The following is a 26589-nucleotide window of genomic DNA, read 5'->3' as shown; positions in this document are numbered from 1 at the left end:
CGTAACAGGTGTGTCGTCTGCTTCCACACCGAGATGTAAAAACCAAAGGAGACCGCCACTGTCTGCACTCTAGAAAAAATTGCACAAATATTCTTATCTCAGGATTTTTTTTTCTTAGTTTTTACTTCCGAAAAATATTTACATCTGTGATTTAAGATCCACTTGGAATATTTGAGAGGAAGAAAAATTTATCAGTAAGGTTTGTTGGTGATAAAAATTTATTTCCATTGGCACTTGAAATTTGACTGGCGAGTTTGAAGACAATAATGGATTACTCTAATTATCGATATCAAGGACCTTCAAAGCACCTTTATGACTTTACCCAGGGGCAGCGTTCACAGTCTAATACATTTTCAGGAATAGCGCCTATTCCTGTTGTCTATACGGAAATGGCAATCTATGGTAAGATTTAACAAAGAAAAACATGTATATTGGAAGGGGGAAAAGACAAGATTTAAAATTTTATTGTCCCCTTGCAACAGAGTTGGAAGGGATTTAGTGACATGCTTGTGTGTGTGGGGCTGGGGGTTGGGGTTGGGTGTTAGTTTGTCTTTTTGTGTGTAAGAGGAGTTTGTTCTTAATGTGTGGAAAAGAATTGTCATAATTTGCATTGAGATCAATGTCAAATGCTGCTTTGATTTACAGTCTCAGATACTGTATATGCTCTTTTGTAAGGGGATGCACAGCATTGCAGTGTCCTTGATTTGGGCAGCTATCATGTGGTTATATTTTAACTTATATTTTGGTAATTTTTAGCATGCCATAAAATTGAAAAAAAAAAGCAGTTTTATAATGCAAAAATTGCTATATCTTCTTAAACAAATACTGGTATTACTTCCATATACCCTTTGACAAACACAAACTGTTGATTGTAATAGCTCAGTGATGAAGTATACCGAAGGAGTTTATGTTGAGATGGCCATCTTCAATCTGTGTGACTTTCGACTTTTTTTTTTCAAAAAAATGTTCATTCTCACCCAACCCCACCCCATTCCCATTCTTGAAGTTGTATTAAAATTGTTACTTGAAATTAGGTCTGAGTATTGGCCGAGAATTGGTATTGTGATACATTGCAATATTTTTAACTGTATTGCAATTATTCAGTAACAGTCAAAATGATCTTTCTTACCTTATTATTCTTCATTTATAAATAGAGTATATAAAACTATTATAAATATGTTGTAACAACTAAGTTCTTGTTGATTTCACTACAGTTTTGCAATGAAAGCAACTTTACTGTTTAAATTGGCACATTTGATAGTGGTAGGATTTCATTTGTCATACCGGCATACGCCAAATGCACGGCTTGACCTTTGGTAACCTGGCATGTTACTCCATTTGACCTGGGAAGGTTCGCCTGTGTACGCCGATCTTGCCGGTCTGAAATGACCTCCTAGGAAATCGCCGGTCTTAGAAATATGGTGGGAAGAGAAAACAAATGTGAAAATGCAGATACTTTTTACCAAATCGACATGTTCTTTATTTGTTTGCATATTTTGAGCAAATCTTTATTCATATATTTGAAATATGTTTTTATTTTCTCATAAAAAATAAAATTTTTCATGAGGTCCATGTTTTCTTTTAAAATTGAATTTCGAATTATTCTACTAAGACATAATGTAAAAAGTGAAAAACTTAATTAATTGATTATCATTTAACGTAATTATTCAATTTTTTATGTTTTCACCAGTTTACTTCATTTGCTTGTTAGCTGTTTTACGCCAGTCATATGACCGGCGCAATTTGGCGTACGCCGATAAGTGACAAATGAAATTGGCCCAATGCTGGTGACAATTGATAATGCTTCTGACATCTGAAGTTCAAAATTTTCCCTTAAAATTCATCAAGCCTATTAGAAAGAATTTTCCAGTATATCTGTATTGAAAAATATATTGCAATACGATATATTTTCTCCACGAATAGAAAATATACTGGAATATCAATATTATTGAAATAGAGTTATATTTCATTGTTAATAATATTCATTTCAAATGCTACTCCTACAGAACTATATACCCTTACTCCTACAGAACTACCCTGACTTTGTTATATAATTATATAGACTACATCAAGATTCTTAATTTTATTTAGCAGTTTTAAATTATAATGGATAGTGTTGTCATGGTTACTGAAGATAGAATCATATATTTTATTTTTGTGAAAAACAATTTCTTGCTCAGTTTTGATATGATCTCACTAAAATAGAAGATTTGATACAAGGGTCATTAAAACTTAGTACAAGCTTAGCTTACAATCTTATGTAAAATTTTTAATTTAGATAAACAATTTTATGATCAACATAAGTAAAAAAAATATATTTGAAATTCAATATATTCCAAAAATAGTTTGAATCAACTTTAACAAGTCTAAATAAATAAGTATGACTGAATTTAAGTAAGATATTACCGTGACATTCTAATTCTGTTTAACATAAATGCTCATAAAGTCCAACCACAGCACAATAATCTTTGGTGAAAAAAAAAAACAAATGACTTATTGGAAAAGTATAATATTTCTGCTTGTAAAAAAAAAAACAAGGTAATTAAGTAAAGTGCAAGTAGTTTTTCACATGATAAAAAGATAAATATGACACCTGTATGATTGCATGAAATTGATGTCTTCAGAGAAGCCTATCCTATAGAATAAAAACTGAATAGTCTACAAATCAAGAGTGTATAGGGTATTAAAGCCTTTCTCAAGTGTGAAATCTTTGTCTGGTCGAGGTCAAGAAGTTGAAGAAGATTTTATAAATTATGCTTTAGTGGAAGGAAGCTTCGGACAAAGCAAGAATTCAGTGTGGAGTAAAATTTCCTTAAAATTCTGTCAAATATAGACTTTTCCACAGAAGGTTTATGAAGAAAGGAAACTGAAGACAAAATATCATGTCTCTGACCTTTGAAGGATCTTAGAAGTTTATGAAGCAACGTCAGAGAGCTTCTGGGTACAATTTGACATTCCCAAGTGATCTGATAAAAGCTCATGCACACTGATGACATTTTATTGTAAAGATGTTGCATTGGGAGATACCTATGATCACATGTATGTTTGATTCTGTAGTCATGATCCAAATAGGTATCAGACCAAGATATTGCAGTGCATTTTATACTTATGTATATCATTACAAGGAATAGCAAATCCTATTTAGCCTAAATTGGCATATTTATGATTACCTCTAGAGTAGCTCATACTAACTGGGCTAAGCAAGGACTTTAAGTTGGATGTTAAGTTTTAACTTTAGGGTAAAATGGATTTTTTTCCCCACTGTACTCTTTGCAAATTTTTGATGTGTGTTTGACAGTTTTATACATACTGTCACAACATGTATTAATTAAGTTGTCAAGAACTTTGCTCATTGGATTCAGAGACAATGTCTTCTCTAAGTTTCATCCATCTTGTGACAGGGTGGACATGAATGTGAGAGAATTCATTAGTGAATAAAAAATTCTCTAAATTCCTTTTAAAAACAGCATCATTCATGACTTCACTTCTCATAAATTGCATGTTCTCAAGACCCACTGAAAGAAGCCTTGAGAGATGAGGCAGATGGGCTGAGATAAGCAGTATCTTTGTCAAGAAACTCTGTACAACTTCAAGATGATGAGTTAACTTTATGGAATGGTTTAAGTTCTGTTTATAAATATTGTGTCTGTGTTTTTTCCAGGGACACCTGATAATTCCAAAGGAGGGAATAGAAAACGCAAGGGAGGATCTGGGAGGGAGTAAGTAACACGAGATAACCTTACGTTTTATCTGGGAACCCTTCATATGCAGCCCAGACTAGATATAAAATTATCAAAGTTTGGGTCTATTTTATTTTACAAAGAATTTTTTGAATTATAAACATATTTGAATCATCTGCATCCAGTCTCGGTTATCTGTATACATGAGGCATTTTTTTTAGAATGAACATGATAAATAGTTAGACTTAATAAAAACGATTAAATGAATTGTTCAAGAATTTAAATATTTTCTTCTCAATATTTTCTACTCAAGTCATATACTTAATTACCTAATTGCCAATTCTTACCCACAAAAAGATGTGATAATTAATCATGTAGTGGGTATATTTGACTGTATGATTTATGTAGGTCATGATTCTATTATTAGGTCAGATGAGGAGGATGGTCAAGGTGGGGGGTACAATCAGGAGCAGGCTGACAAGGAAAGGTTTGCCAGGTAAAAATAGCAATTATCCACTTAACACAATCTAATGTGGTCATTACGTGTATCACACATCATGATGAACATTTTAACTCTCCTGTAAGTCGTTCTAATGTCAAAATTTTATCTTCATCTTTTTTGCTCATAAGGTGTTTATTTTTACAATATATAGAAACAGGTTGAGTTTTTATGTGCTTGGATCAATAGATCAGGGACATCTATTGTTTTTGTCCTGTCTGTCTGTTTATCTGTTTGTCTGTTTGTCCATCTGTTCAGTGTTGTCAACATAAAGCTTCACCTTAACTTTTGAACCATGAGAGATAGAGACTTCATATTTGGTATGCTTACTCCACTAATTAAGCTCTTTCAAATGAAACCAAGGTCAATGACCTTATGACATTGACTGTGACCTATATGATAAAAATATTTTTTATCATCTTTGTTGCCGCTGGGCACATGGTGTTTCACAAACACATCTTGTTTCTTTTTGGAACATTGGTATTCTTAAATTTTGTCATTGCATATTGCAGAGGGGTTTAAGTTTTGAGTGTGATTCATTCTTAAGCTGTTTTATTAAAGCAGTAAAGAAAGATCTAAAAATTATTAAAAATGTATGAATTCATCTGACCAAAAAAATTATAGAGATTCTAAATTAAGCATGGATTTTATTTTTCATTTCAGTAACAACATTTCTATAATGGTCATAGGCAGGAAATAGAAATTATACATAAGTTTGATTTCCTTGACATTTTCTGTGCAGGGATTCAGACACATTAACTCTTTATTAAGTGGATACTTATCTTCATTGGGTCATTACAAAGTTGTAGCTCTGTTAATCGGAAACACTTATCACAGTTAGGCCTTTATAATGACTGAAAAGTAGCTTTCATTTTTTCCTAGTTACTGTATCACATATATTTAGTTAAAATATTGTATCAAAACTTATTGAATCTACTATAAGCAATAAGGATAATCAAAGTCCTGAAAGATTGGGTCAGTTAAAAAAGATTAGAACATTGATTGATATTAATTGACTGACATTAATTAAGTCCAAATTAATCTGACATTTGATTGATACACATTGGAGTAGTTTGTTTGTATATATGCACCTGTAATGATTCTAAAAGGAGGAAAATTTTCAAAGTATATTAACAACAATAAAAATTGCTATTTACTTTGATGAGCTACATGAATTAGTTCAATAAAAGAGAACATAGAGAGCACTAATTGATAAGTAAATGTGCAACATTTTCTATCTGATATATTAGCAGAGGTGAATAGCAAAACAATCTGGTTTGAAAACTTGAGTCATTACCTCAACAGAAAAAGAGATGGATATGGATTTCCCAAGATTTTCAATTTATTTCTTGTTAGCAGCAATACATTAAAGGAATAAATGTGTAAATTAATGGCATATTCTCTCCAATTTTAATTACTTTTTCTAAATTAGATAAATAGTACAAAAAGCTAAAAACAAAAATTAGTAATAACAAATACTCTGTATGAAAAATAAACAGATGCAGTACAAATACAGGTACTATTATATATTCATAATATGTATGGCCATGACAGCAGTATGTTGTCTGTTTTTGTAGAGAGAGTCATTGTGAGATAGAGAGAAGAAGGAGGAATAAGATGACCTCTTACATCAATGAACTCTGTGACATGGTTCCTACCTGTAGTACGCTGGCCAGAAAACCAGACAAGCTGACCATCCTTAGAATGGCAGTCTCTCACATGAAAACTTTAAGAGGTACAGGTAATATTAAGTCTGAGATATTGACAATGCAGGAAAAGATAACCTTATATTCCTAACGAGAGTTTTTTATGAAAATTATAAAGGTTCAGACATTTTTACATTAAAGACAAAATACATGTATACCGCATTACCAGTACATGTATTTTTTGGAAAAAAAATTACAATAATACTTGTACAGAAAGAAAACTGTTTAAGAACTAGGGCATAAGAGGGCCTAGCAGGATGGCTAAATCAATAATCCTGAGATTGTGACCTAGATTTAGATCAAGTGAGAACCATTAGATATAAATGTGTCTTCCTCTTCTCAGTCTTTGCAATGATCAGGAATTGTCGTTAAGTAAAGAAACAGCTATTACATTGCAAAAAAATAAGTTTTGACATTTGATGTAAACCACTTTCCTTGTAGTCGTGGTTTATGTGTTTCATAAACAAATATGTTCTACTCCATTTTTAAATTTGTCTTGGATCCACTTATCATTACTTTATGTGTAAGTGTCACCAGAGAGTAATTTTTTGTGAAAATTATACAGTAGAGAAAATTAGACATGCTGCAGTTGACTCCCAAGTCTGTTTGGTCCCCCTTTAGTCATTTAGCTTCCACAATTATGGAATGGATCTGTAAAACAGTTAAAATGTTCTAGGGAGAATTGTCTACAAATTATTTTCCTATAATGCAGTATAGAATACAATCAGTATCGAAATCTGTAGCATGCAAGTATCATTACTAGTTGTTAGACATCATGGTGAGCTGTGCAACACATTGAAAAGTTTGTAATTAATATAGCAATACAACCCCCGATTAAAAAAAAAAAAACAACACTTTTTGATGCTACAGTGTATAGGATTAAAAAAGCTGCATAGAATTTTTTTTATACATGTACCACTTGCCTTGTTAAAATGGTTGTAATTTTCAGTTGTTAAATATTGTTAATCCACTAACGTCCATCAATTGCCCCCCCCCCCCCCCCCCCAACTTCGCCAATTTAATCAATGTAAATAATGTTTGGCAAGAGTGATGCTGATTGGTATATTATTTTCAGTAGCTGGAAACACCAGTGTTGATGGTTGTTATAAGCCATCCTTCCTGACTGACCAGGAGCTCAAACATCTTATACTAGAGGTATATATTATCTATTTAATGACTGGTTACATGTTTTGTCTGATTAAAATTCAACTGTTAGCCAAAGGCCATTGGACTGAAGGCATTTAGTTGATCTGAGGGATCAACAAAATGCATTTTGCCCAATACCACAATCTTAAAATCTTTTGCATTTTATTTTTTCTTTAAACCTATCTTGCCCTGGCTCCCAGGTTTTAGATAAGTGTTTAGTAAAATCTGATCCCTGCCCCTACAATGTAATGTTAAAAATGTTGTAGGGTTCCAATATCTCATGAACAAATTGATTGTATTTTCAGGCAGCTGATGGGTTCCTGTTTGTTGTTCAGTGTGACACAGGCAGAATGATTTACGTCTCAGATTCCATCACACAGGTTCTAAACCAATCTCAGGTAAACCCATTATATGCAGGCTGTGAACACCATATGATGCATCTCAGTTCAATTAGGTGTCTTATGTACTTTATTCTGCATGGTATTCCTTTAGGGCTGCTAAAGTATACAATAAATCATAACAGCTAAAATAATTGTAGTACAGCTACGCGTAAATATTATGTACATTGACTTCAAGGTTTCTGGGACTTATAGAATTAATGATGTCTGTATGTTGTTGAAAAGATGTAAATCTGTATTTAGAATGGTTTTTGACATCAATCTTTATCTTCCAAACAGGCTGACTGGTTTGGAAACTCCATGTATGAACTGGTACATCCTGATGATGTGGAGAAGGTTAGAGAACAGCTGTCAACTTCTGAATCTCAGAACACTGGAAGAATTCTAGACTTAAAAAGTAAGTTACCACACAGTAGAAAAAGAAAAATCTAGGCTGAAAAAAGAAAGTTACAACAGAGCATTGGAAGAATTTGAGACTTGAAAATATAATTTATCACTGTGCATGACTTGAAGTAATAATTTATCACCAAACATAACAGGAATTGTAGAAATTACATTAATAAAAGAATTCTACATATTGATTTTTTTACTGTTTCAAATTTGGCAAATCAAAATACATAATTAAAGATTTGCTATATTCTAGAAACTGACTTTTTCTCTTTCTAGCTGGAACAGTCAAGAAAGACAGTCACCAGAGTAAGTAGCAAAGTTTTTAAAAAGATAAGAAACTGCTTGGAAATGTCAACCAATTTATATCTTATCCAACCAGATTTTGAATACTTAGAGATTAAATCATTTGACTTTGTTGTGTTTAGCGTCTATCAGATTGTGTATGGGATCGAGACGAGGGTTTATATGTCGTATGAAGATGGGTAACGTAGATGTTAGCAGCATGAACTCAAGTCACACCCACCGAGCACGACAGCGAAATACTCTAGGGCCCTCGCCTGATGGCAACCACTATACCGTAGTCCATGTAACGGGCTATATCAAAAACTGGCCACCCTCAGGTAATTTAGGGCTGAAACATTGATAAAAATATAATGAAAATTTGCTATTTTTTGTCTGCTTAAAAATGACTAAAAAATTAGTAATAATTCTAAATATCTGTATATTTATATTTTGTATATATTTATATTTGACCATAGGAGTGCAGATGGACCGAGACTCAGATGAGAACTCCAGCACACACTGTTGTCTGGTGGGCATCGGTCGACTCCAGGTAACCAGTACACCTAACTGCAGCGATCTCATGGGACCCAATGGCAGCACAGAGTTCATATCCAGGCATAATATTGATGGAAAATTCACATTTGTAGACCAAAGGTGATTAATATTATATAAATATTGCATGTAGTTGAGTGTAACATTGAAAATTTTCACCCCTCGAAAACCATTGTCAACCGATATTTTCAATGTTACTCTCAACTACATGTTTATTATATTATACTGAATGTTTTATACAAATACATATAACAGTGAACCGTGCGTGCATAAATTCTGTGCAGTCGCTATTTTTTGGAATACCACCCGTCGTCAAGCAATGTTGACTGTTGCTACGCTAGAGGGCGTGGCGTCATTATTCAGCGGGTAGTAGTGTTTTTTAACAAATGTTTCTCAACCAGATTCAACTAATTTTACATGAAGTATAATATTTAGTATTACTAGGGTGTAAAGTTTTAAAATTCATAATATACAAATATGAACTGTATAGAAGGGAGACATCACAAATTATCCGGTTTGAGTGGGGTTGTTACCTGAGATGCACCTGAGAATGACAACCCTACTCAGTCCAATAATTCATGGGGTTTCACTTCTAAACAATACATATTAGTTTTACAAGTATTTTCCTGAATAATCTTAACTTCATGAAATTTTATGGGTCAGTTTACAAGTTTGAAACCACCATTCGAATTTATTGTTTACAGATTTCACACATATATTAATTATTTTATTACATGAGTTAGTTTAATTGCAACATTTTTATTATACCCACTGCAAATGAATATTGGGGGGGTATATAGGAATCACCTTGTCCGTCTGTCTAGCTGTCTGTCAGGCTGTGCAAACGTGTCCGGTCCGTATCTTTCTTACGGAGGATAATTGGATTCTACTACTCCACACAAAGATTGTCCATGACCTAAGGATGAGTCATGACCTTGACCCAAGGTCATTTTAGGAAGTTCAAGGTCACTGGAAGAAACATAATTTGTGTCTGGTCCATATCGTTCTTATGGATATACTTGGTAGGTGCTAATTTCACACAAAGATTCCTCCTGACCTAGGGATGTGTCATGACCTTGGGTCAAGGTCATTTGGGGAAGTTCAAGGTCACTGGAAGAAAAATTTCATAATTTGTGTCCGGTCCATATCTTTCTCATGGATAAATTGATAGGTTCTCATTTCAGACAAAGATTGCTCATGACCTAAGGATGTGTCATGACCTTGGGTCAAGGTCATTTGGGGAAGTTCAAGGTCACTGGAAGAAAAATTTTATAATTTGTGTTCGGTCCATATCTTTTGTCCCCCGCTTTCGCGAAAGGGAGGGGACATTAAATCTCATTCGTCTGTCTGTCTGTCCGTCAGTCTGTCCGTCACAAAAAGTTTAACCTTGCCCATAACTTTTGATTTAGTGGAGCTATGACTTTCATATTTCACATGTGTATTCCTTGTGACAAGACCTTTCTTTGGGTACCACCAAATTTGACCTTTTGACCTTGACCTTGGAGTTTGACCCACTTTTACACAAAAATTCCAAACTTTTACTTTGGCCATAACTTTTGAATAGTAAGTACTAGGATTTCATATTTCACATATGTATTGTTTGAGGCAAAACCTTTCATTGGATAACAACAACCTTGACCTTTTGACCTTGACCTTGGAGATTTATGTACTTATGAAAAAACTTTAACCTTGACCATAACTTTTGAACGGTGAGGACTAGGGCTTTTGTACTTCACATATGTGATCCTTTTGAGAAGACTTTCATTGGATACCAATAACTTTTACCCTTTGACCTTGACCTTGGAGTTTTAACTACGTTTTAAAAATACTTTAACTTTGGTCACAACTTTTGAACGGTAGATACTAGGACTTTTATATTTCACATATGTATTCATTGTGGCAAGTCATTTCATTGGATAACAACAACCTTGACCTTTTGACCTTGACCTTGGAGATTTATGTACTTATGAAAAAACTTTAACCTTGACCATAACTTTTGAACGGTGAGGACGAAGGCTTTCGTACTTCACGTATATAATCCTTGTGAGAAGACCTTTCATTGGATACCAATAACTTTTGCCCTTTGACCTTGACCTTGGAGTTTTAATTACATTTTTAAAACTTTAACCTTGGTCACAAGTTTTAAACAGTAGAAACTAGGACTTTTATATTTCACATATGTATTCCTTGTGGCAAAACATTTCATTGGACACCAACAACGACCTTGGAGATTTATGTACTTATGAAAAAAACTTTAACCTTGATCATAACTTCTGAACAGTAAGGGCTAGGGATTTCATACTTCACATATGTAATCCTTGTGAGAAGACTTTCATTGGATTCTATTTTTTTTAATTAGGCTGCGCTTTTATTTCATTTGTAAAAAATATAATGAGCAATTACATTTGCACTAAAAATGTTTTAACATTTCTCTCTTCTCTTAGATCCATAAAATATTCATGATTTAGCACTTCTGAAAAACCCAGAAGGGGGTATTTTGTCCTGTTTGGACAGTTCTAGTTTCATATAAAGGGAGACAATAGAGTTGTCACTCTGCATATTAGGGAGACATATAAATTTGACATCTTGTCTCCATAGTTTACTTTTAAACCTGATTCCCATGTCTCATTGCTTATTAATGGCTGATGTGGAGAGAATTGATGTATTTTTTCTTAAGAAACCAGATTGTAAATCTATAATGTATTGTAGAGTGACACCAGTACTTGGCTATCAGCCAGCTGACCTTTTGGGAAAATCTGCCTTCGATTTTTATCACCCAGAAGACAAAGCTCATATGAAAGACACTTTTGACCAAGGTATGTGTAGTAAAAGTATACTAGTAGGCAGAAAGCAGTTCTTCTGCAAGATGAATACAAAATATAATTCTGATATAACTAGTTTCTTATGCAAAGAGTATAAAAATGTAAATTACCATCAGTATAGATTTTCTTCATAAAAGTCTCACTTTATATAAAAAAAAAATCATTTTTTTGAGTTGGCTCGCGTAGCGAGCTACTCCCTGTTGACATAGCCGTTTCAGAGCTGTAAAATTTTTCACGCATTCATCAAGGTGATCCATACACCAAATATGATAGTTCTAGCAAAAAATGCTCTTGTTTGAGTGATGGTATAAACTTAGGAGGTAAAAACTGCATAAAATATCAGACTGTTACATTATTTATGTCTTCATGCTTTTAAAGAAATTTTTGTTTAAATATCTGTAAGATGTACAATTACTGGGTTCAAGCATGTTAAGGGATAAATCTTCAATCTTCTCATCTGAAGTTTATTTATAATTGACCTAGAATACCCCCTAACACAAACACCTGCTGCTCTCATTAATTGCAGCTAGTGTGCTGAAAAATCTATTTTTAGAATCCAGATTTGCTGTGGGACTCTTTAAACTAATTACTCCATAACACTGACCACTGCAGCTAGTGTGCTTAAATAATACATTATGGAATCCAAGGTTTGCAGTGCTGCTTATCACAATAATACCCGGTATGTACGGAAGCCCATTAGTGCCAACCTGTACATACAAAGGAAAAGCAATATAGTAATACACTTTATTTTTTAATCGAACATGAAGACATATAATATTCAATCTCTTAAGATGCAAAATAAACTGAATATAAGGTATGGTGTCCAGACGTATGAAAAAGCTCAATTAACTCGAGCGAGTCAACTCGCAGGCCCTTCAGTTTGATTCCATTTTGTGTTGCAAGGGTTAACAGTAACAAGAACCCAAATAGCATTTCGTTATGAATTAATTCATGTATTAAATCTTTCAGTGTTGAAGCTAAAGGGTCAGGTGATGTCGATCATGTACCGGTGAATCATGAGTGGGTATGGCTAGGACCAGTAGCTTCAGCTTCCAGAACCCCTATACTGATGAAGTGGAGTATATTGTTTGCACAAACACATCTGCAAAGTAAGTAATAGGCTAAATTGTACATATGAATTGAGGGAAGTTTAGAATTATTGATCTTAAATAGTTGACAAGACTTGAATTACCGGTATATGTGAAATCAGTTTAAAGTATTACTTGTTCATTATGCATAAATCTTTTTATAAGTGTTGTGATTTTAGATTTAACTTTTAATTATTTAATACAGGTGCATGTTCCTGGGCATAAGAGTACCTGTATTTCAAAATGAACTTGGTACTGTTGCATGATATTAGTTCTTTTCTAGAGTGATCTTTTTCTTTATAGAAGTGTTCAGCAAGGAGCAGGTGCCTCTACTGGTCAAGGAATGCCAAATGAACAACCCCCAGATCCTAACCCGTCCATGGCCTCCTACAACACCCCTCCCCGGGGCCCCATGCCGACAGAGATGAACATCCAGCAGTCAGCTAACAAGCATGACTTCCGGGAGCCCTTCCAGGACTATAGCTCTGTTCTCACAGGTGAGTCCAGAACTAGCATGCTAGGGTGAATTTATAATGCTGAGCTTCTCTGTGAATTGACTTTGTCTGTCTGTCCTTCTTTCTGAGTTCTCTAAAATTTGTAAAATATTCTTTAAAAATAAAACAAAACACATATTCCTTTAAATATCACTGGTAATGGTGATTCTCCAATAAAACCTTGAACTTTTCCAAGGCCAAGAAAACAGGGAAAGAAAACTGAATCCTGAAATTAATTTACTGAATACATTGTATAAATCTGACCATCTCAAAACATATATAAATAGCTAGAGACTGGTTTATCTGGTTTATCATTGGTGATTCAAGAACAAAAATGACAATTGCATGCTAATTGAGCAACTTCATGCAACCAGCTTTGCTTTTAATGTGTTTGATCATGATAATCACCCAAGACAGTTAAAATCTACAATTAAACAGTAATCTATGTGTATTGACGGCATAAATTTAATATAAAAAAAAAACAGTAAGGTGTAAAATACTCTTTAACATCTCTGACATGACATTGAAGAAAGACAACTTTTGTCATTATAGGGGGCAGACAGATTGGCAGACCAGAGATGTACAATTACAACTCACCTTCTCAAATCAAGTACCCTGGACAGACCGCGGGCACCAGTATGCCATTATCTCAGGCATCGGGTGTTACTGGGGTCAGGAGAAGTCCAAACGCAGGGGGCTGGGCAGGACCGGCAGGATTTCCTCAAAATCAGGTAAATTACTTGTTTTATTGAAATAAATATATATAATGGGCCTTTTTATTAATTTTAATTAATTCAAGGAATTATACAGCTGTGGGAAAAAATAAAATAAAAGAAAAACTTCACACATAAGTATTTATTGGAAATTCACTCAAACTGAAAGCTATGTATGGTAAGTTATTTTATAATCTGATTATGAAATTAGTTTTTAATTGCTATTAAGTAGAAGATAGTATAGAAATATAAAACACTTTTTATGCCTAATAGTGTTTGAAACTCACAGTATAATTTGGTGGACATGCAGGACTGAATGCATGTACAGGTGACTCTCGATCTCTCGAAGTTCAAGGGACCGCAAGAAAAGTTCAAGAGATCGAGGGGTTCGAGAGATAGAAAGTAAAAAAAAATCCGGAATTTTCAGTTCCGATCACCGAAGTTCTACTTTTATAGATACCGGAAGTATATGTAAATAAAGTCATTGCACGTTTTCAATCGTATTTGACAGGTAATTTACGTGATATCAACAACAATGATTGTATTTCGAATAAATAAAACGAATTTTTTAAGTTTCAGTATTTATTTGTTCTTATATCATGATTACATGAAACCTGAATAGCAACTGTCGGTTTGGCTATTCCGTGGCTTGATCGGGTCCTTCACCAGTGTTCACCAGATTTTTCTTAATCGGTATTCAGTCCTTGAGAAAGGAATTTTCTTGTGCGATATTTGCCATGCTGGAATTATTTAGACTCTATTTAATCATAATATAGATTATTGAAATGAATATGAGATAATCTCATTTAATTGTTTGGATAGCATTAAACATAAGACACAACTTGGTACAAGTTATCTAGTTCATGGGAAAGTCAGCATCAGGATGAGTTAACTATTATAGCAACTTCCTCTTCCTCTTCAACATCTCAGCCATTTGGTCATTAGTAAAAGTTACAAACAAAAATCCAGTCCAATCCTAACCATCATGCCACCTAAAAGGAAGAGGGATATCAGAGGGGAGATGTTGTCGCCATCCAGGGGTAGAGGGCACAAAAAGCCTCGCCATGCTCCCAGGCAGCAAAGGTCTGAAGCCAGGAATGACCATCCCCCCCACCATGCCGAACCAGAGTCTGCAGGGAGTGATGCTTCACCCGACAGTGACTTGGGGGAATTCGCACCACCAATCATTGATGCAGATTCAAGCACGTCTGTAGGAGGTGCGGAGGAAAGCACCCGGCCACAACCTGTTCCAACAAGGCAGCTGTATAAACTGGGCAAGACCCCAATTAAACTAGATAAAATTTTTTTACATACACAAAATTATTCTGATCATCAATTTTTAAGGGAAGGTTTTCAACATGGTTTTAAATTGCAGTATTTTGGCCCTAGATCACCCAGGTTTTCTAAGAATCTTACAAGTTTAGACAAACAATATCCAGTTGCAGAGCAAAAGATTTACAAAGAAGTCTCATTGGGGAGGGTTGCGGGTCCTTTCATAGAACCACCTTTTCCAACATTACAAGTTTCTCCTTTAGGTCTTGTACCTAAAAAAGACGGTGACTACCGCCTCATTCACCATTTATCATATCCAGAATCTGCTTCAATAAATGATTTCATTGACCCAGAACAGAGCTCGGTAACCTATTCAACCATAGATGATGCTGCCGCCATTATTGCAAAATTAGGTCGGGGGGCTTTTCTGGCAAAGTCGGACATTAAATCAGCCTTTAGGTTGCTACCAGTGAACAGCACTGATTTCGACTTGTTAGGTTTTCACTTCAATGATGGTTTTTATTACGACAAGATGCTACCTTTCGGTTGCAAAATAAGTTGTGCAATTTGGGACAGATTTGCTTGCTTTCTGCATTGGCTTATACAGGATTGCTCAAAAAATGCCTCAATCCTGCATTATCTAGATGACTTTCTTTTCTGTGGCAAAGAACTTCCCATTTGCAAAAATACGTTGGACACTTTTCTTTATCTGTGCAACGATCTGGGGGTCCCTATTGCAAAAGACAAAACAGTATATCCAACGCAGGTTCTTACGTTCTTGGGCATTGAATTTAATACGACGGAAATGATCATGAGGTTACCGTTGGTAAAAATCGATGAAATCAAACAAAAGATTCTCGACATTATGGCACTTAAGAAGGTTACTCTTAAGCAACTTCAGTCTTTATTGGGTTTGTTAAATTTTGCATGTAGAGTTATAGCTCCAGGTAGGGCTTTCTGTCGACGTTTGATTGATGCAACAATTGGCCTAAACAAACCTCATCACCATACCCGTGTAACGTTAGAAATGAAAGCAGACCTCAAAGTCTGGCTTGACTTCCTCCAATCATTTAATGGCATTTCAGTCATTACAGAAGGTATATGGGTGAATAATGAGACTCTACAACTCTACACTGATAGCGCAGGGGGAGATAAGGGGGGTTTTGGTATATATTTTGCAGGCAAGTGGACATATGCTCAATGGCCCATTTCCTGGTTTGTACAAGGCATAACCCGTGACATGACCTTATTAGAGCTTTTCCCGGTCCACATAGCTATTGAATTGTGGAAACATCAATTTTCCAACAATAGAATTTTGTTTTACATTGACAATATGGCGGTGGTACATGTCATAAACTCGACAACATCAAAGTCACAAAGGGTCATGAAAATTGTAAGAAAACTAGTTCTCACTTGTCTCAAACACAATATTTTGATTAAAGCAAAACACATACCTTCAAAATCAAATTTTATTGCGGATTCTATCTCTCGTTCACAGTGGGGCAAATTCCGACGGCTAGCACCGGCAGCAGATCCATGGCCAACACCGCTTCCCAAGAATATGTGGGAAATTTAACAAGGGAGGCAAACAGACTTATACAGGGTTCACTATCAGCAAACACATACAAAGCTTACCAGGGGGCTCTCACCAACTTCAAAAAATTCCTGAATAATTGTGGGACCACATTGTATTTCCCCATTCCTGTTGATCATTTGCTTAATTTCATTGCCCACCTTTCTATTTCAGGTACAGCTTATAGAACAGCTGCACTGTACATTAGCGCATTATCATATATCCATAAATTAAGAGGCATACAAGATAACACACAATCATTCATTGTCAAAAAAGCCTTGCAGGGTCTCCACAAAAAGAGAGGTATCACTTTAGATTCTCGAATCCCATTAACTGTATCTATCTTGGAGCATGTAGTATCAGCATTGCCGTCAGTGTGTAGATCATCCTACGAGGCAGTGTTATTTTCCACACTTTTTTCAATTGCATATCACGGCTTGCTTAGAGTAAGTGAAGTTTTGAATATCCATAGGGCACACATCACGTTTACTAGAAGCAAGGTCAGCATCTTAATTCCCAGGTCCAAAACTGACCAAATGGGAAATACAACAACATTGCATATTTCCAAACAGTTAAATTCGGATATTTGCCCAGTACAGTGGGCACTCAGGTTTTTGCAGCTGCGTCCTAATGATGGTTCCCTTTTATGCTTTATTCATGTCGACAATAAGGGTGTAACAAGATACCAATTCAACTATGTGCTTCAAAAAGCACTTCAATTCAGGAACATTCAAGGACACTTTAGACCACATAGTTTTAGAATAGGCAGGGCTACAGATCTTGCAAAACAGGGGTTTCCAGATTCAGAAATAAAATCTTTGGGCCGGTGGGAGTCAAAAGCTTTCAGAAACTACATAAGATTATAACATGTTAGCATTGTTAAATGGAATACAGGCTAATTTTGCCAAAGTATTCCAGGTTTCAAGACGATTTGGATAGTGGGATCTTCAATACCTTATTGGGCTGGTGAGGAGGCAGGGAGGAGACCGGGTGGAAAGAATCTTAATCTTGGGATGGACATCACTTGGAAGGGAATTAAAGGGCTGAAATGGGAAGATCTTGACAAAGTGTTAACAGATGAACTCAAACACCAACCACACCCAGATGTACTAGTCATTCACGCAGGGTCAAATGATCTAACTACGGCTGGCAATACTGCACTTAGATTTTCACATGAAATTCAATGTAGTTTGTATCGTTATAATGTATTGCTTCCTAAGACTTTGCTCATTTGGTCAACAATGCTTCCCCGTCTTTATTGGCATGGTGCACCTCTTGGCAAGGGTGGGGCTAAGATTGATTTAAAACGGCGTAAGGTGAATAAGGCCATTAGAAAATTCATTACATCCGAAGTTAATGGGGCTTGCATTTTTCATGACAAAAATATCAACGTTCATCAAAGCAGTTTATTTAGATATGATGGAACTCATTTATCGGAAAGGGGGAATAAGGCTTATTTAAATAATATCCAGGGTGGTTTGGAATTCATTTTAGGGGGAAAGGGCAAAATTTTCCCTCCTCAGTAATGCCCTTTGTTTATCTAGTCAGATTTCAGTTGCGATGACGCGATGACCTGTAATTTCCTAGTTTAGGATTGCTATATATATAAATATTAAGTTTGGTGCAAATTGTTGTGGGGAACATCATATCGATGTTAGTGGCGGGGTCAAGGGAGACATCAGCCTTGAACATGCTTAACCTGTTTGTCTCTGCCCATCTGCATCAAAGCATGACGGGGGTCTCATGGCCGTGTTTTAACATGGAAGTTAAATGCCATTGAGGAAATGTGTAGAATAAATGTAAATTGCTTGAGATCTGCAGCATTTCAGTGCTCAGACCCCCTCTACCTATATAAAAGTAGGAGAAGCTACAGGCTGGTTGGTGAAATTCTAAACCAGGTAGCAAGCCAGAGGCAGGGTGTAAAAGCTGTGCAGCTTGTGTGCCTAGCCATCATGCGTGTGTCAGGCATGGGGTTCCATGGCACTCGCATCTAAGCGAGGCCACTAGTTTGCCCGTTTGTTTATGGTATCCTAGTTGTCTCCCTTGACTCCTACAAAATTTGCGGCCATTTTCATCCAACATTGTGTGTGTTGTATTATTATGATCTTTTTTCTCAATAAATTAGTAAAGTTACAATTGGTGTTTTCAATTCTCAGAGCTGTCTGGAAGACAGTCTCAGTATAATGGTATTGAAAAGGCAGAAAAAGCAAAAAATATCATGGGCTGCAATATTCAATTAATATAGATTATTGAAATGAATATGAGATAATCTCATTTAATTGTTTGGATAGCATTAAACATAAGACACAACTTGGTACAAGTTATCTAGTTCATGGGAAAGTCAGCATCAGGATGAGTTAACTATTATAGCAACTTCCTCTTCCTCTTCAACATCTCAGCCATTTGGTCATTAGTAAAAGTTACCCACCCACCACTCCCAATTTAAAAAAAAAAAAAAATGTATATATATATATATTATTATCATGTAACTGTTTTTTCTTTGATCACTTAAATCTGTGCCAAGTATTTTATATTTTTAGGTAGATTTCATGCTGTGGACTCAATCAAGCTAAGCTTGTTCTTTCAATACTTAGGACTTCTCAAGTGATTATTGTGGCAGATTCACAACCAATGCCTATTAATTCAGGAAGAAGCTGGGATTTTTCTTAAAAAAAAAAAAAAAAAAAAAGTGGACTTTACATTAAGCATATCAATATAGTTCTTTTTTCTCTTAATATAAAAATAATAATAATAAATTCAATGTCGCATTCATTAAGGGGGAGGAGTCAGGGAAACATTAAGGTAAACAAGAGTACATGCTTAACCTGTTTGTCTCTGCCCATCTGCATCAAAGCATGAGGGGAATATCATGGCTGTGTTTTAACATGGAAGTTAAATGCCATTGAGGAAATGTGTAGAATAAATGTAAATTGCTTGGGATCTGCAGCATTTCAGTGCTCAGACCCCCTCTACCTATATAAAAGTAGGAGAGGCTACAGGCTGGTTGGTGTTAAAATTCTAAACCAGGTAGCAAGCCAGAGGCAGGGTGTAAAAGCTGTGCAGCTTGTGTGCCTAGCCATCATGCGTGTGTCAGGCATGGGGTTCCATGGCACTCGCATCTAAGCGAGGCCACTAGTTTGCCCGTTTGTTTATGGTATCCTAGTTGTCTCCCTTGACTCCTACAAAATTTGCGGCCATTTTCATCCAACATTGTGTGTGTTGTATTATTATGATCTTGTTTCTCAATAAATTAGTAAAGTTACAATTGGTGTTTTCAATTCTCAGAGCTGTCTGGAAGACAGTCTCAGTATAATGGTATTGAAAAGGCAGAAAAAGCAAAAAATATCATGGGCTGCAATATTCAATTAATAAAAGTTTATTGTCTATCGGAACTTGCTGAAACGAACATCTATAAATTAAATTTCTAAAAATTATCGTCTCAGTTTCAATTCGAAATAAGTTGTGAATTTGTTTGTAATCTACTATGTAATTAATAACCAATTAATTATATCAAAACATGGACGACCCACAGTTGTAGTGTCATCTATGTAAACACCCAATTAACACCTCCATGCCAGCCCAAGGCGTTCATTGTTTCCATGCAGGTAAGTCCAGACTGCATCAATTTTACGCTTGATTGGCGGATATAAATGCGTAATCAAAACTTTGAGAGATAGAGAGTAAAATTCAATGAAATATGTGCAACGGGACCAAGATTTTGGTTCGAGAGATAGAGAACTTCGAGAGATAGAAGTTCGAGAGATCAGGAGTAAATTTGCTTAATTATATAGAGGAAAAAAACGGGACCGGAGGTTCACTTCGAGAGATTGGAGTTCGAGCCATCGAGAGTCACCTGTACTATCAAAGTTCCTCAGCCTTGCCAATTGCCAAGATGGACTTAACCAAAAATATTAATTTGCTTTTCTCAATAAAAAAATTATTATTACAAATGTAAAACCATACAAGTTGTTTTGTTGTTTGTCTTTGGCTGGCTTCTATTCAAGTAATAAAAGGTGGAAATTGTCCAGATACAGGCAGATTTGTTTGCCAGCTGTGAAATTAATGCAACTTGGGTAGTCAAGTGCACAGTTTTTTTAACCTGTGCCAAATAAAATTTTCAAAGTAGCTCTGCTTTTTAGAATGCCACTTTGAATACTCAGTAACTTGTTAATTTTATGTTGTTTATGATTGAGGCTAACTCTTGTGTATATTTCAGGGAGGGACTGATTTCAGTAGTAACCCGACCCCTGGTTTCTCACAGATCAGCCCTAACAGCTCTTCTCCTGGTAAGTGGACTTCAAGCTATGTTTTATAAACCAAGATCCTTACTTGCTTTAACTTATACGTACATTTTCTCATTGGCTAATGTAATTTTGAGAAAAAAAATTTTTGCCTCAACATCAGTATGGCCTTGTTTGTTATTACCATCCCTCTTTCCTTCCAGCCCCCATCTATCTGTCTATCACATCGTTGAATTTCATTTTTAAGAAAACTGCTCATTGACAAGATATTTTTTGTCAAGCTTCGTTTAAAATAATGTTCATATATAGAACAGGTTTTCCATGCTTGAAAGCCTGGCATAGCAATGTTTCAACACTGAAATTAATCAGTCTCATTTCCTTCATTGCTATACACTAAAGTAAAAGAAAATGTCTTGAGAAAATAAATGTATTAAAAAAGGAGTCAAAGTAATAAAGTATTTGATCTGTTTTCAGCTGGGCCTCCTACGTATACTCAGCTTGGATCACAGAATATTCCCAGTTCACAACCAAATAACTTTTCTCATTCCTCTCCCCCCACTTCTACTGGTCAGGGAATGTGGCCTCCCCCCTGGCAAGGAGGGGCAGCAGAGGCCCCCCAGAACCCCCCGGGTCCGCAGGCTCCCCCTCCTAACGGTCAGCAGAATGAGGAGTTCAGTGATGTTTTCCGTATGTTGGACCCTCCTGGACAGGAATTTAATGATCTCTCAGGGATGTTTAACACGTTCCAGGACTAGTGTTTTTAGGTCACCTGAGTAAACTCAGGTGACCTATTGCTATCCGTTTTCGTCCGTCGTCGTGCGTCGTCCGTCGTCCGTCGTGCGCCGTGCGTTAACATTTGAACATTTTCAGCTTCTTCTCTGCAACCACTGAACCAATTTCAACCAAATTTGGCACAAAGCATCTATGGGTGAAGGGGAACAAAAATTGTGAATTTCATGATCCCTGCCCCCCTGGTGCCTGAGGGGTGGGGCCAAAACCACTAAAATTAATGCAATCTTTAAAAATCTTCTTTCTCACTCCTGGACTTCAAGCAGTCAAACTGTTTGCATGATTGTAATCAGCAATGAGTCCTCTACCAAAATTGTGAAATTCATGGCCCTGGGGTCAGGGGTTCAAGTGCTAGGGCAGGGCTCAATAAGTAGGTAGTGAAAATGCATTATTTCTTTGAAAATCTTCTTCTCTGCTCCTGGGTATTAAATAAACCAACTAAGTACATAGTTGTGATAACCGCAAGAGTGCCTCTACCAAAATTGTGAATTTTATGGCCCCAGGGTCAGGGGTTCTGGTGTTAGGGCGGGGCTCTATTGATTATATAGTGAAAATACATGAATTCTTTGAAAATCTTCTTCTCTGCTCCTGGGTATTAAATAAACTAACTAAGTACATAGTTATGATAAGCAAGAGTGCCTCTACCAAAATTGTGAATTTTATGGCCCCAGGGTCAGGGGTTCTTGTTTTAGGGTGGGGCTCTAATAGTGAAATGCATGAATTCTTTGAACATCTTATTCTTTGCTCCTGGTTAATATACTAATGACCTAATTACATATTTAAGGCCAGGATTTATTTTATTTTCAGTTTTACAAACCCTCCGCTCAATGTTTTGAATTTTCAGAAAAAAAAAATAAAACAATTTTTTTCTTTCCGATGTCAAATTTGAGTCGGGATCGAGATTTCAAATTTACGACCTCGCACTTCCGGTTTTAAGATGATACGGCGGGTAAATAAACTTTAATTATAAAGCTAGATCTGAGCTTGGTTTAGTGTAAAATTCATCGATACGAGTGCCATTCAAAACGTTTCACCCGTTCAAAGGACAAATAAAATGCTGACGACTTTGCTGCACAATGACATGCTGGTGAGATAATTATGTATTCGTTTCAAAAGTATCTGTCTGTAAATAATTTTCCTCCCCCAGGTTTTAAACTGCCCGTGGTAGCTATTGCATATTGCCAGCGACATTGTTACAGTTTAGGTCTCTGTTATAGCTTACAGTCTAAGCATCATTCTTCAAAAAAGGGTTGCTTATGCATCAGATGTAATGAATAAAACTATGGGAGAAGTTAAGTCCATTTGAGGAAGAAATAAACAATAACCTGAAGAAATAAAAAAAAATTCAACTATTAAAAGGCGGCAAGAATATACAAATATATACAGGCATGTAGTATCAATTGTATCAGCCAGAAAAATTATTTAACAGTTAATTGAAAAAATGTTCACCATACTTCCCAATACTCCCTGTCTGTTTTATAGGAATTATAATTTTAGGCATCAAGTAAATTTTAGAACATTGTCTACACATTCATCTAACACATATTTAAAAAATGAAGATAAATTGAAAGACTTTTAAAGAATTGATTTTTTAAAATATATTTTGACCAACATCACAAAATTTATATAACTGGCCCAAGCTGGCATGAAATAAGCAATTAAATGTTCTACTTTCCTATTTGTAAGTAGTATGTGTCCAGTTATAAGGAGCCTACTAGAATAGCATAAAAAAAGAATGTACAAATGTTAATAATTGATTTATCAAAAATTCTCATGTTCATAACTAAACCTAAACATAAAAAAATGCTGGCCTTATAATGAAGAAAGGGGTCTCTTTCAAAATAGATAATTTCAGGGCCGCTGGGTCAGGGGTACCAGGGGGGTACTTTGACTAAAAATAAATTAATGCTTTGAAATCTGCCCTTTGATAAGCAATGGTGCCTCCTTCAAAATTTGTGAAATTCATGGCTTTTTGATTAAAACACGAACCAAATACAATCACTGGAAAGTTGTTACATGATACTCAGGTGACCTATAAGGCCCGTGGGCCTCTTGTTAGTGGGGCTGTCAATATCATATACAGAAACAAGATTCAGTGTTTAAATACCAAGATCTGTCATATCATCTCACTTTCCTGTTGTTTTGTTTGTCTATGCTGTATACTGCTTTAATTTTGCTTGTGGCTAATTTTCGTAAGAATATGTGTTTGGAGTTTGCAGTTTATTTTTAATTCCTATTATCTATACTGTGAATTTAAAAACTGCAAAATGAAGCCTTTGTACAGTGGTCTTTTTTATTATTTATGAAGTTTTCCTTTATAATCATGTATAATCAATTTGGTAGACAGGAAAGAAAAATGGATGAACACAATAAGATTGCATTTTATACTTTGGTAATTTTACAATGCCTGACTATTACATGATAGTGAGCTGCTGTATATAGTCAATAGCCATTGTACTTTTGATAGCAACCTCGTGTTTATCTTACATCAGTATTTACAACATCATAGAACTTGGTAATGTATCATCGCTGTGCCCATTTTGAGAATACGTGTAGTTTTGTTGATTATTTTGCAAAGTTTTTGATTTGCATTGTTTTGTTAATATAATTAAGATATAATTTGAGTGGCTAATGTTATTGTGATTTGTTTGTTTTCCTCTTTCTACGGTGCTTTACATGCTTATTGTATTGTTCTTTAAGGTGTTTTACAAAATTTTTATATGTTGAAAATTCTTTTAGTGCTGGCAAAAAAATGGCATGCTGGCAAAAAAAAAAGATTCTTTGAAATAAATTTACAATAGACATAATACCACAAAATGTACTATTTAAAAATTACCCTAACATCTAACATACATGCAAAATATTCTAGCAGAAAAAAAACACCTATTTATAAGGGAGTCATTTGCAACTTCCTCTAAAATGATATGAAATTTAAAAAAAACAAGCAACATACAAGTGAAGACTTATAGGCAACAAATATATGTGGTAGATAAACATCAAAATAAATCAACCAAAAAGTTGAATTAAAACACTTGATCTTATTGGTGACCACATAAGCTTATACATGTAATTCATCCAAGAATAAGTCTCTGTACTTTACTCTTGTGGGGTAAATTACTGATAAGCCAATACCCGGTAGGTATTTGTCAGACATATGAAAATCATTAAGTATATTTTGATTGGAAGCCTCTTAAATACCATTTTAGATGCATTTATTTGTTGCCATAATATTTGTACAAGATCTACTTCAATATGTATGAATATATGTATATATTACTTAAAAACTATACTAGACTTCATGATGGAGGGGAAAAAAAGGATGTGCAATGTTGAGAAACTCTTTTTAGATGAAATAAACTTAGATGTAGTGTTTTTTTCTTTTTATTTATGCAGTTTTGCCTCAAACTGTTATGTTAATTTTATTTTTTCCATTAACTTTCTTGTATCATTTAAAAGATATCAGAGTTTGTATTAAGTCTTCAAAATTAATTTGTATCATGGAAAAGATATCAGAGTTTGTATTAAGTCTTCAAAATTAATTCCATCAATTTTTAATTCAATTTTGCATTGGAAATATGAAAATGCATCCTGAGCAGCAAAATTCAATATTTGTTTTTTTTAGCTGTCATAAATAAAGCACAAAGACACCTTGTTTCAAGTTTAAATCTTTAAAATTTTTGTATATACATGTATATGACATTGTAAATATTCATTTTCACATGTTTAAAATTCTATATTGAACATGCTGCCATATTTTGAATATATCGTAAGTTTCATCATACTACCACATTGAATTATTTACAGGGATTTACAGTTATGTATAATTATATTTTGATAATACCTTATTGTCTAGTTATAACATACTAACAGCTTTTTAACTACAGATTTGAAATTGTTAATCCTTGGCTCTTTTAAGAGTCAAACCTATAGAAATGTGCCATACATTCACATTCTTTTGCAAAAGGTTCACCATTTCATTCCTATATCTATCATTGGCAACATTGGATTTTTGAGATAACAAAATAACTTTAGTTTGAATCTAGTGGTCACATAGTCGGTTAATAATTTTGAGTATGTAAATGTATTTTTATATGTTTGTATATATTGAGGAGTGTCCTCTTTTAAGATTGATATTGTATTTTTAGATAAAAAAAAATGCAGTCATTATGTACATTCTTACATAGATTTCAAAGTTCAAAGCAAAATCAAAAGAGACTTTTAATATGTTACATCAAAAGGATAAATGTGCAGATTTAGAAATAAATGTATATCATTTTGACACTCATGTCGTTTCTTTAGTTACTGTAATTTACTTTTCTCTATAGATTTATAATTAACAATTTGAGTTGTAGTGATTCTATCGACAATTTCTTCACAGACTGCTGTAAACCATTTCCTAGATTTGTGGTTGAATAAATGTTCATTACAGTAACATAAATATTTGGCTATCACTGGAACCATTTATACAATATTTACCCTTTTTTAACATATTTTAGTAACAAGTTTTAATCAGTAGGTGTACAGACTTGGAAAAGTTTGTTATACATTTATTGTTATTTATACAATTTTATGAACAGCAAGTCTGTAAAGCTTTGTTTTGTACATGTTCAATTTATATTTGTTGTCATTCCTCGTAGTATATTAAATAAAATCATTTATATGTAATTTGGGTATTTTATCTGATGATCCATAAGTAAAGTAACAGTGCAAGACAGCTGCATACTTTTCAGAAGGGTTTGAGGGGGGGGGGGGGCATGCATATATACATAATATGTAAAGTCAAATCTGGCAATCTCAAACTCAGTAAGATGGATGAAAAGCTTCCAGATATCTGATGATTCAAGATATCAACTAAAATACTTAAAGAATAAGTGTTTTGGACTTCCAAATCACTTTGACATATCCTGGTATCTGAGATATCCTGGTATCTGAGATATCTGTGTT

General features: G+C 34.7%; 2 protein-coding genes across 2 annotated transcripts in view; one reads left to right on the top strand and one right to left on the bottom strand.

The window, feature by feature from the left end:
* LOC134243886 (lysoplasmalogenase TMEM86A-like) overlaps positions 1-11973 on the bottom strand; it is a 114318-nt gene extending 102345 nt beyond the window's left edge. Inside the window, exon 1 of the mRNA XM_062726118.1 lies at positions 11955-11973. The gene's annotated coding sequence lies outside the window, so the exon portion shown is untranslated. The remainder of the gene's footprint in view (positions 1-11954) is intronic.
* On the top strand, positions 47-26310 carry LOC134243823 (aryl hydrocarbon receptor nuclear translocator homolog). Its single transcript, XM_062726053.1, is given in 19 exon segments — positions 47-402; positions 3662-3719; positions 4108-4176; positions 5757-5914; positions 6961-7040; positions 7337-7429; positions 7709-7826; positions 8096-8125; positions 8245-8439; positions 8578-8755; positions 11363-11469; positions 12445-12483; positions 12486-12503; positions 12506-12584; positions 12867-13060; positions 13610-13788; positions 20832-20901; positions 21331-21620; positions 23705-26310. Coding segments are annotated over 18 exon segments (2082 nt in total). The 5' UTR covers positions 47-266; the 3' UTR covers positions 21612-21620; positions 23705-26310.
* The last annotated feature ends 279 nt before the right edge of the window (positions 26311-26589 follow it).

Source organism: Saccostrea cucullata, unplaced genomic scaffold, assembly GCF_032062105.1.
Source record: "Saccostrea cucullata isolate Sc308-1 unplaced genomic scaffold, CSIRO_AGI_Scuc_v1 ctg860, whole genome shotgun sequence".
In the NCBI taxonomy this organism is placed as follows: Eukaryota; Metazoa; Mollusca; class Bivalvia; order Ostreida; family Ostreidae; genus Saccostrea; species Saccostrea cuccullata.
The sequence above is the reverse complement of the archived record's forward strand: the minus strand, read 5'-3'. Positions and strand labels throughout refer to the sequence as shown.